The sequence below is a fragment of the Salvelinus alpinus genome, chromosome 17 (genome assembly GCF_045679555.1).
Source record: "Salvelinus alpinus chromosome 17, SLU_Salpinus.1, whole genome shotgun sequence".
Classification (NCBI taxonomy): Eukaryota; Metazoa; Chordata; class Actinopteri; order Salmoniformes; family Salmonidae; genus Salvelinus; species Salvelinus alpinus.
Window position 1 is genome coordinate 38,189,559 of NC_092102.1, and position 12,500 is coordinate 38,202,058.

Here is a 12,500-nt window from a genome sequence, read left to right on the forward strand (position 1 = left end):
TGTGTGTATTTCCTACAGTAGTGTGTGTGTGTGTGTGTGTGTGTGTGTGTGTGTGTGTGTGTGTGTGTGTGTGTGTGTGTGTATTTCCTACAGTAGTGTGTGTGTGTGTGTGTGTGTGTGTATTTCCTACAGTAGTGTGTGTATTTCCTACAGTAGTGTGTGTGTGTATTTCCTACAGTAGTGTGTGTATTTCCTACAGTAGTGTGTGTATTTCCTACAGTAGTGTGTGTATTTCCTACAGTAGTGTGTGTGTGTATTTCCTACAGTAGTGTGTGTATTTCCTACAGTAGTGTGTGTATTTCCTACAGTAGTGTGTGTGTAACAGCTGGCCCCAATAGTTGTCTTCTCACTTGATCTCTCTCCCCACTGGACATCAATTCCTTACACTCTCTTTCTTTTATACACTTTAATCACCCTTTCCTTCTCTCTCTCACCCTTTCCTTCTCTCTCACCCTTTCCTTCTCTCTCTCACCCTTTCCTTCTCTCTCACCCTTTCCTTCTCTCTCTCACCCTTTCCTTCTCTCTCACCCTTTCCTTCTCTCTCTCACCCTTTCCTTCTCTATCTCACCCTTTCCTTCTCTCTCTCACCATTTCCTTCTCTCTCTCACCCTTTCCTTCTCTCTCTCACCCTTTCCTTCTCTCTCACCCTTTCCTTCTCTATCACCCTTTCTTTCTCTCTCTCACCCTTTCCTTCTCTCTCTCTCACCCTTTCCTTCTCTCTCTCTCACCCTTTCCTTCTCTCTCTCACCCTTTCCTTCTCTCTCTCACCCTTTCCTTCTCTCTCACCCTTTCCTTCTCTCTCTCACCCTTTCCTTCTCTCTCTCACCCTTTCCTTCTCTCTCACCCTTTCCTTCTCTCTCTCACCCTTTCCTTCTCTCTCTCACCCTTTCCTTCTCTCTCACCCTTTCCTTCTCTCTCACCCTTTCCTTCTCTCTCTCACCCTTTCCTTCTCTCTCTCACCCTTTCCTTCTCTCTCACCCTTTCCTTCTCTCTCACCCTTTCCTTCTCTCTCTCACCCTTTCCTTCTCTCGCTCACCCTTTCCTCCTCTCTCACCCTTTCCTTCTCTATCACCCTTTCCTTCTCTCTCACCCTTTCCTTCTCTCTCTCACCCTTTCCTTCTCTCTCTCACCCTTTCCTTCTCTCTCACCCTTTCCTTCTCTCTCTCACCCTTTCCTTCTCTCTCTCACCCTTTCCTTCTCTCTCACCCTTTCCTTCTCTCTCACCCTTTCCTTCTCTCTCTCACCCTTTCCTTCTCTCGCTCACCCTTTCCTCCTCTCTCACCCTTTCCTTCTCTATCACCCTTTCCTTCTCTCTCTCACCCTTTTCTTCTCTCTCACCCTTTCCTTCTCTCTCTCACCCTTTCTTTATTTCTTTCTCTTCTTTTATCCTAGCAATTCTCTCCTCAATGTCTTGATCTTCTCTTTCCCCATCTCTGACCTTTACCTCTTTTCATGTCTTTCACTCTCCCTCTGAAATATTAGTAATAATCTCCATGCTCTCTCTCTGTCTTTCTTTCCCTCTCCCCCTATCTCTCTCTGTCTCTCTCCTTCTCCCCCTCTCTCTCCCACCTCTTTCTCTCTCTCCCTCTCCCCCTCTCTCTCTCCCTCTCCCCCTCTCTCTCTCTCTCTCTCTCCCCCTCTCTATTTCTCTCTATCCCTCTCCCACCTCTCTGTCTCTCTCTCACTCTCCCTAGCTCCCTCTCCTCTCTCCCACCCCTCTCTCTCCCTCTCCTCTCTCTCTCTGTATGTATCCCACCCCTCTCTCACGCTCTATCTCTCCCACCCCTCTCTCTCCCTCTCTCTGTATGCCTCTCTCTCCCTCTCCCCCCTCTCTGTCTGACATCTGTGTCGCTCCCTGGTCTGTTTCCAGACAGTTAACAGGCAGAGAGGCGGATCACCAGCATAACATTACAGCTTCAGGTAGCCCAGACACATTCACTTTCCCTCTCTGGCTGAGGGCTATACAAGGTGCACACACACCCACACCCACACACACCCACACCCACACCCACACACACCCACACCCACACCCACACCCACCAACACACCCACACACACCCACCCCCACCCACACACACACACCCACACCCACACCCACCAACACACCCACACACACCCACCCCCACCCACACACCCACACCCACACACACCCACACACCCACACACACCCACCCCCACACACACACACACACACACACACACACACACACACACACACACACACACACACACACACACACACACACACACACACACACACACACACACACACACACACACACTAGGACTAGGACTAGGACTAAACGTCACTTCTCCATTCGATAGCACAAAGTGCACTACAGAGCATTCTCTATGAGCCAAGAATCCACACACAGCACAGCTCAACTGTGGGGGTATCTTGTTACCAAAGAGGATATGCCACGCTTTAAACAGCAGAATCAACAGAAGACCCAATACTCCCTGATTTCTGCTGTGTATTCCTGCATCTTGAATAGACTTCCATTGATTCTAGAGCATTCTGTTCCACTGCCAGACTGCCTGGTATGCCTCACACCATTCTAAAGAAGCCATAGAAGTTAACTAAATCTTGTTCTATCATTCTATTGGCCCAAAACCAACAGTCTGCTCACTCTCATCCAATCACAGAAGCTCTGGATGACTGAACTTCCATCTAGAATCATGGGAAATCAGGCCCACTGGTGAAATGATATCACGTAGGAGCTGCTGAGGCGAAAAACACACTGCTCTGAGAGGGATGACATTCCTGGACAGTTTCCCACGTACTACATTATTAGCATGGTGCATAAAAGGCTATAGCTCGCTCTTGTTCAGGTTATCATTCATTACATACATATGATTACCATGTATACATAACACACATCCAGACACAGAACAGCAGTTCAGACAGTGCAATGTCTTAGTCAATGACTGTGACTCACACACACACACACACAGTCCTCCCCCCTCCTCCACTCCCCATCCCCTCATCCTGCCAAAAGGAGGTGTGACTAGAAGAAAAAGGGATCTCATACATACTCACCAACACCAGACAGAGAAACCCACAACAATTCAATTTCTCCCTCAAAACAAACATTACTAATCTATAACTCCTATCGATTCTGTGTTTTCACCACTGAGAGAGTTTAAAGGGGTGGACATCGACAGAGAGGAGAAAGGCTTTGGGACAGATGAGAGAGAGGGAGGGTAGAAAGAGAGAAGAAGAGATAAAAGAGAGAGAGAAAGTGAGAGAGAGAGAATGTGAGAGAGAGAGAAAGTGAGAGAGAGAGATTCTATAAAGAGATGCTCAGTCAGCAGATGGAGTCTGTGTGGTGGGTTGGAGACTAGGGTCTACATTGTTGGTAGCCTGACATCTAAGAACCGCAGGTACAGACACACGCACACGCACACGCACACACACACACACACACACACACACACACACACACACACACACACACACACACACACACACACGAGTGCACACTCAAACAAACAAGCAGCCAATGCTCAGAGAACAAAAAGCCCTCCATCCTATGTCACTGGTGAACTGCCACCCCACAACACCAGCGTCCCACCACACCAACAGGCAGCAGACCAACAGGCAGCACACCAACAGGCAGCAGACCAACAGGCAGCAGACCAACAGGCAGCAGACCAACAGGCAGCAGACCAACAGGCAGCAGACCAACAGGCAGCAGACCAACAGACAGCAGACCAACAGACAGCAGACCAACAGACAGCAGACCAACAGACAGCAGACCAACAGACAGCAGACCAACAGACAGCAGACCAACAGACAGCAGACCAACAGACAGCAGACCAACAGACACCACACCAACAGGCAGCAGACCAACAGGCTGTCGGCTCCTGGGCCTAGTAGTAGGGCGACGTGGCCCCTAGACACTGATATACTGACAGTTTTACTTTCCTGACCCTAATGGTTAAGGTTAGGATTGGGTGAGGGAAAGATGGTTATTAGATCTGTGCCTAAATGCAACTTCTATCCAATACTCAGGAGGCTCTGTTAAAATACTTTCAGAAAAGCAGACTCCCAGCTCAATATATTTTGAGGTAATCCTATGTCATCATCTTCATGGTCATACAGCTCTCTCTCTATGATTTCCCGTGGTTAGAACCATACGTCCACGACTCTGGCATTTCCCGTGGTTAGAACCATACGTCCACGACTCTGGCATTTCCCGTGGTTAGAACCATACGTCCACGACTCTGGCATTTCCCGTGGTTAGAACCATACGTCCACGACTCTGGCATTTCCCGTGGTTAGAACCATACGTCCACGACTCTGGCATTTCCCGTGGTTAGAACCATACATCCACGACTCTAGCATGCAGGCACACACACTACACTGTTAGAATAAAGGTGCTATCTAGAACCTTAAAGGGTTCCTAGGTGAACCCATTGAAGTACCCTTTAAAAAATATATTTATTTATTTATTGAAAATTCAAAACATACAATATACTTGCAGTGAAGCCGCTCAACAACTACACCACACCAGTCATCCAACAGACTCCCATTCAGAGCGACACACAGAAGCATCCAGGGTCAATGCCCTGCTCAAGGCCATGTTGACCGATCTACCACCAGCCCAAAAACATGAACCCTTGCAAGATCCCCCCCCACAGTTCCCCAAATAGCTGTCCCTCAACCATTCGAGACTCCTCCCACAATCCCCCCAGGAAGAAAACCCCCCCCAAAAAACAATTAATTCCATTCCCCACCCCCCAAGAACCCCCCAATGCACCAACAACCAAGAGAATGAACGAAAGAGAAAAAAGGAAAAGACAGAAGAAAACAAAGGACATCAAGGACAACTAAAATCATAACAGCAAAGCCAACTGTATATGTTTGTGTGCATGTCTGGCACTATTACACGTATGTGTGTGTTCTTGTATGTGTTTATTTGAATGAGAGTGTGTGTATATGCATGTGTACAAACACCTGCACGGCATCAGCCTCAGTACCCTTCTTGGTTCCAGGTAGAAACCTTTTGGTTCCAAGTAGAACCCTTTTGGGTTCTATGTACAACCCTTCCCACAGAAAGTTCTACATGGAACCCAGCAAAATTATACTTGAGTAAAAGTCTAAAAGTATTTTGTTTAAAATATACTTAAGTATCAAAAGTAAAAATATAAATAATTTCAAATTCCTTATATTATATAAACCAGATGGCATCATTTTATTTAAAAATATATATATTTACGGAAATCCATGGGCACACTCCAACATTCAGACATCATTTACAAACTTAGCATGTGTGTTTAGTGAGTCCGCCAGATCAGAGGCAGCAGGGATGACCAGGGATGTTCTCTGTTTAGTGAGTCCGCCAGATTAGAGGCAGCAGGGATGACCAGGGATGTTCTCTGTTTAGTGAGTCCGCCAGATTAGAGGCAGCAGGGATGACCAGGGACTTCCGGTTGATAAATGCGTGAATTTGACTATTTTCATGTCCTGCTAAGCATTCAAAATGTAACGAGTACTTTTGGGAGTCAAGGAAAATGTATGGAGTAAAAAGTGCAATATTTTCTTAAGGATACCCCAAAAAACTACTTAAGTAGTACTTTAAAGTATTTTTACTTAAGTACTTTACACCACTGCAAATAACCTTTTTGGAAACGTTATTTTCTAAGAGTGGAGTCTATTCCAGACAGACACCCTCTCTGGCCACATCCTGTCATGGTAGCTGTGTTTCGGGTATGGCAGAGTCACAACCCAACCACATCGCTTAATCCCTATGAGGACTACAATGTGAGGACTCCATGCTGCTTCTGTTACTGAAGGAATCCCTCTCACAGGTTTTGTATAAAAACAGGAGTAAAACCTGGAAATACATAGTATGTGTATAGAATGCCTCACACAATACTGTACTTACGACGCTATTTGCTGGTTTGTCCTAAACATTTATTTGACTGTATGTAAATTAGGCCCGTTAGTATCGTTAGTTACTAGTTATTATACTGGTTAGTATCGTTAGTTACTAGTTATTATACTGGTTAGTATCGTTAGTTACTAGTTATTATACTGGTTAGTATCGTTAGTTACTAGTTATTATACTGGTTAGTATTGTTAGTTACTAGTTATTATACTGGTTAGTATCGTTAGTTACTAGTTATTATACTGGTTAGTATCGTTAGTTACTAGTTATTATACTGGTTAGCATCGTTAGTTACTAGTTATTATACTGGTTAGTATCATTAGTTACTAGCTATTATACTGGTTAGTATCGTTAGTTACTAGTTATTATACTGGTTAGTATTGTTAGTTACTAGTTATTATACTGGTTAGTATCGTTAGTTACTAGTTATTATACTGGTTAGTATCGTTAGTTACTAGTTATTATACTGGTTAGCATCGTTAGTTACTAGTTATTATACTGGTTAGTATCATTAGTTACTAGTTATTATACTGGTTAGTATCGTTAGTTACTAGCTATTATACTGGTTAGTATCGTTAGTTACTAGTTATTATACTGGTTAGTTTCGTGGCCAGACACAAAGCAGATGTAACTTCTTTAGGAGAACAGCCCTAATGTTGGAAACAAACATCATTATGTTAAGAGTCCCCCAAAAAACAAGCAGCAGGATGATAGTAACAGGATGATAGCAGTAGGATGGTAGTAGCAGGATGATAGCAGCAGGATGATAGCAGCAGGATGATAGCAGTAGGATGATAGCAGCAGGATGATAGCAGTAGGATGATAGCAGCAGGATGATAGCAGCAGGATGATAGCAGTAGGATGATAGCAGCAGGATGATAGCAGTAGGATGATAGCAGCAGGATGATAGCAGCAGGATGATAGCAGTAGGATGGTAGTAGCAGGATGATAGCAGCAGGATGATAACAGCAGGATGATAGCAGTAGGATTGTAGTAGCAGGATGATAGTAGCAGGATGATAGCAGCAGGATGATAGCAGTAGGATGATAGCAGTAGGATGATAGCAGCAGGATGATAGCAGCAGGATGATAGTAGCAGGATGATCTCCCGGGTGGCGCAGTGGTCTAGGGCACTGCATCGCAGTGCTAGCTGCGCCACCAGAGTCTCTGGGTTCACGCCCAGGCTGGGCTGGGTTCGCGCCCAGGCTCTGTCGCAGCCGGCCGCAACCGGGAGATCCGTGGGGCGACGCACAATTGGCATAGCGTCGTCCGGGTTAGGGAGGGTTTGGCCGGTAGGGAGGGTTTGGCCGGTAGGGATATCCTTGTCTCAGTATGTAAAAAAATTTATAATAATAAAATGTATGCACTCTACTGTAAGTCGCTCTGGATAAGAGCGTCTGCTAAATGACGAAAATGTAAAAAATGTAAATAGTAGCAGGTTGCTAGCAGGATGCTAACAGCAGGATGATAGCAGCAGGATGATAGCAGCAGGATGATAGTAGCAGGTTGCTAGCAGCAGGATGATAACAGCAGGATGATAGTAGCAGGATGATGACAGCAGGATGCTAACAGCAGGATGCTAACAGCAGGATGATAGTAGAAGGATGATGACAGCAGGATGCTAACAGCAGGATGATAACAGCAGGATGCTAACAGCAGGATGATAGCAGCAGGATGATAGTAGCAGGTTGCTAGCAGCAGGATGAAAACAGCAGGATGATGACAGCAGGATGCTAACAGCAGGATGATAACAGCAGGATGCTAACAGCAGGATGATGACAGCAGGATGCTGACAGCAGGATGCTGACAGCAGGATGATAGTAGCAGGATGATAGCAGGAGGATGCTAACAGCAGGATGATAACAGCAGGATGATGACAGCAGGATGATAGTAGCAGGTTGCTAGCAGTAGGTTGCTAGCAGCAGGATGATAGTAGCAGGATGATGACAGCAGGATGATAGTAGCAGGATGATGACAGCAGGATGCTAACAGCAGGATGATGACAGCAGGATGCTAACAGCAGGATGATAACAGCAGGATGCTAACAGCAGGATGATAGCAGCAGGAGGATGACAGCAGGATGCTAACAGCAGGATGATAGTAGCAGGATGATGACAGCAGGATGCTAACAGCAGGATGATAACAGCAGGATGCTAACAGCAGGATGTTAGTAGCAGGATGCTAACAGCAGGATGATAGCAGCAGGAGGATGACAGCAGGATGCTAACAGCAGGATGCTAACAGCATGATGATAGTAGCAGGATGATGACAGCAGGATGATAACAGCAGGATGATAACAGCAGGATGATAACAGCAGGATGCTAACAGCAGGATGATAGCAGCAGGAGGATGACAGCAGGATGCTAACAGCAGGATGCTAACAGCATGATGATGGTAGCAGGATGATGACAGCAGGATGACAGTAGCAGGATGATGACAGCAGGATGATAGTAGCAGGATGATGACAGCAGGATGCTAACAGCAGGATGCTAACAGCAGGATGATAGTAGCAGGTTGCTAGCAGCAGGATGATAGCAGCAGGAGGATGACAGCTGGATGCTAACAGCAGGATTCTAACAGCAGGATGCTAGCAGCAGGATGAAAGCAGCAGGATGATAGCAGCAGGAGGATGACAGCAGGATGATAGTAGTAGGTTGCTAACAGCAGGATGATAGTAGCAGGTTGCTAGCAGCAGGATGATAGCAGCAGGATGATAACAGCAGGATGCTAACAGCAGGATGATGACAGCAGGATGATAGTAGCAGGATGATGACAGCAGGATGCTAACAGCAGGATGATAGTAGCAGGTTGCTAGCAGCAGGATGAAAGTAGCAGGATGCTAACAGCAGGATGCTAACAGCAGGATGATAGTAGCAGGATGATGACAGCAGGATGCTAACAGCAGGATGATAGTAGCAGGATGATAGTAGCAGGATGATGACAGCAGGATGAGAACAGCAGGATGCTAACAGCAGGATGTTAGTAGCAGGTTGCTAGCAGCAGGATGCTAACAGCAGGATGATCGTAGCAGGTTGCTAGCAGCAGGATGATGACAGCAGGATGATAGCAGCAGGAGGATGACAGCAGGATGCTAACAGCAGGATGAGAGCAGCAGGATGATAACAGCAGGAGGATGACAGCAGGATGCTAACAGCAGGATGCTAACAGCAGGATGATAGTAGCCGGATGATGACAGCAGGATGATAACAGCAGGATGATAACAGCAGGATGCTAACAGTAGGATGATAACAGCAGGATGCTAACAGCAGGATGATAACAGCAGGATGCTAACAGCAGGATGCTAACATCATGATGCTAGCAGGAGGATGATAACAACACAGGCCACATGATGGAATAGCATTGTCATTACTCACTAGTGAACCACAGCCAAGTAATTCTGCTTCCTCCCTGACAGGACCACAATGAAAATGTAATGACCCTAACTTTTCTTTCTGTTTTTACCCTTGCCTGTTTGGAAGGAATGTACTGTTATGTAATGTAATGTCCTATCCTATCTGAGAGGTAATCCACTACCTCAAAGAGTTATGGCTATAAGTTTATTTTCTACATTAAAATACCTAAACAAACCAAATCTCACAAGTGTTGCTAGCCCCCACCCCTTCTCTTTCCCTCCCTCCCTCTTTCCCTGTCTTTCCTGTTATGGCTCTGATTCCCAGTGCTGTGGAGAACCAGTGGCGGGACAGGGTAACAACTTATCACACAAATCTGACTGATTTATAAGCAGCTGTTTATGGGCAATAAAGACAGGAATGTATAAACCACTGCACACTGAGTACTGGGAACACTCTGGGTATCCATCAGTCAGCTGGTGTGTTAGTTACCATTGGTCCAGCCAGAGGAAGTTAAACATTAACTAAACAGTCACAGGAGGGTCAGAGAAAACAGAGCTTAAACATTAACTGACCAGTCACATGAAGGTCAGAGAAAACAGAGCTTAAACATTAACTGACCAGTCACATGAAGGTCAGAGAAAACAGAGCAGTGCATAAAACATAACGAGGGCCAGGACAATTACCTGACCATGTGACTTGGCCAAGGAAAGCTGTGGGAACCTGTTCTAAACCACAACAAGTGCCCAGAGGTATCCCTGGGCAGGTGACGTGCTACACACAGAATAAAGAAAATACACTTTGTTTGACTCAATAAAGCATTTTGCCTCATCATGATGATGTGGCCGGTGACACTTTGCTTCTCGAAAGTCAAATATCTTGAAAACTTGACTACTGACATGCAAAACAATTCGGAAACGTATCAACAGTGGACGAATGAAAAAAGAAAGATCAAAAGGTAGTTAAGTGGATTTTGCCTTTAAGCAACAAACATCCTCATTAGTATTCACCGCTTATTGTGGTCTACGTTATATTTCCATATTATCTTAGATTCAAATGTTATGCGACCGAATGGGGGAGGTAGGGACAAACAGCCTCATTGTCATGACACACACACCATCTTTACCAAACACACACACACACACACACACACACACACACACACACACACACACACACACACACACACACACACACACACACACACACACACACACACACACACACACACACACACACACACACACACACACACACACACACACACACACATCTATGGGGGAACTATTTTCCCCTCTTCTTTCCTAAGGTGACAAATCTGTCTTGCAAAATTAGCCCTTCCACTCTGCCAAATAGCAGTCTGACTTAAAGGAAAGATTCACCCATTTTGAATGTTAAATAGTTTCTGTGCATCTGTGAGTTCTATCGATTCCCGGTGTCATTTCATGTTTTCATGTGTATCTGAGTTATTGATATGTGTTATGTGTATCTGAGTTTGTGGTTTTGAGTGGATTTTTCCTTTAATGAGGAGCATGCTCACACACACACGACGGCTAAAACATTCACATTCACTGTACATTGCTGAATATCGATGGCTAAAACATTCACATTCACTGTACATAGCTGAATATCGATGGCTAAAACATTCACATTCACTGTACATAGCTGAATATCGATGGCTAAAACATTCACATTCACTGTACATAGCTGAATATTAACAGGAAAATGTCATATTCAGGGGATGTCCAGGAGTCTAAAGCTGCTGGGCTCTCATTGGTCAGGCCTGAGACTCTGTCATATTAGACAAGGCATAGTTTTCCAAGTATATCTTGTAGTTTTAACAAAGTCATCATGATCTTCTGCTTAATTGGATTGGAATTAGACTTGCTTGCTATCCAGATGGCTTGAATTTGTACTCATGTCAATTATTACAAGCTTGGACAGCTTGTTAGTATGTCTGGATGGGTTACTGACTGACAGAGAGAATAGATAGAACCAAAATGTTAGTATGTCTGGATGGGTTACTGACTGACAGAGAGAATAGATAGAACCAAAATGTTAGTATGTCTGGATGGGTTACTGACTGACAGAGAGAATAGATAGAACCAAAATGTTAGTATGTCTGGATGGGTTACTGACTGACAGAGAGAACAGATAGAACCAAAATGTTAGCATGTCTGGATGGGTTACTGACTGACAGAGAGAACAGATAGAACCAAAATGTTGAGACTTGCCGTAGCTTCACTTGTGGTCAACGACTGTATAACTTTATTAGTACTGCTTATGAATTACGATGATCAACATGTTAGAAAACAGTCAAAGCAACAATGTGTCACGAGGTGAGAGAACACCCTGAAAATCTTCAGCAGGACTGTTTCAGACATCTATTTATTTGACCTTTATTGAACTAGGCAAGTCAGTTAAGAACACATTCTTATTGATAATGACGGCCTACCCCGGCCAAACCTGGACGGCGCTGGGAAAATTGTGCGCCACCTAATGGGACTCCCAATCACAGCCGGTTGTGATACAGCCTGGATTCGAACCATGGTGTCTGTAGTGACACCTCAAGCACTGAGATGCAGTGCCTTAGACCGCTGCGCCACTCGGGAGCCTATGAGAGCTGTGCTGAAACAAAGCCCACACACAGTGACCGTCCGTGGTCAATGCATGGTCAGTCTAGTGGTCACTCACTCTGTTTGTTGCTCTCTGGGCCTGTAGCTGTGGTCCTGGCAGCCTCCTGGGGGTGGGCCTGTTTGGGGGGACGACCTCTTGAAGCCCCCCCTGATGACAGCTTCCCCAGCCGGGGGCTACTGGGGGTCTCCATGCTTTGGAGGGGGCACACAAAGAAAAGGAGATTCAAATAGAGGTACAGTGATGAGGATTATGTTCCAGCCAGACACACATCCATGGTCATCTGTAGTTGACTAGATGTACACACTCTGTAATCACAGTGTCATAGTTATGATATTAAGGTTCATAAACTTTGTAGTCTAACTTGCAAACGGGTCAATATTAGATACACAACAAATGTAGCGAAAATGTAATGACTAAAAGTACTGTCTTTTTTGGCAATTCTCTCTCAACAAACAGTAAAATGACTTTCCCAGCCCTGATAGTGGTATTTCAGGTTCTCCAGACTGAGGCAAAGCCATCGTATACAGTGTACTGAGAGAATGACCTTCCATGTTTCATTAAAAAATCTATACTTTCAGTTCCGTATGAACTGAACTCCATGGTCAACCACTTAGAGTGAG

The 12,500-nt window shown here is 45.2% G+C and overlaps 1 protein-coding gene across 2 annotated transcripts in view; it reads right to left on the reverse strand.

The window, feature by feature from the left end:
* LOC139542910 (zinc finger protein 512B-like) overlaps nucleotides 1-12,500 on the reverse strand; it is a 61,418-nt gene that overhangs the window by 40,849 nt on the left and 8,069 nt on the right. For both annotated transcript variants that reach the window (XM_071348882.1, XM_071348883.1), the window contains exon 3: nucleotides 11,938-12,071. In XM_071348882.1, the coding sequence (XP_071204983.1) occupies nucleotides 11,938-12,070 (133 nt within the window). In that variant the 5' untranslated portion in view covers nucleotide 12,071. The remainder of the gene's footprint in view (nucleotides 1-11,937; nucleotides 12,072-12,500) is intronic.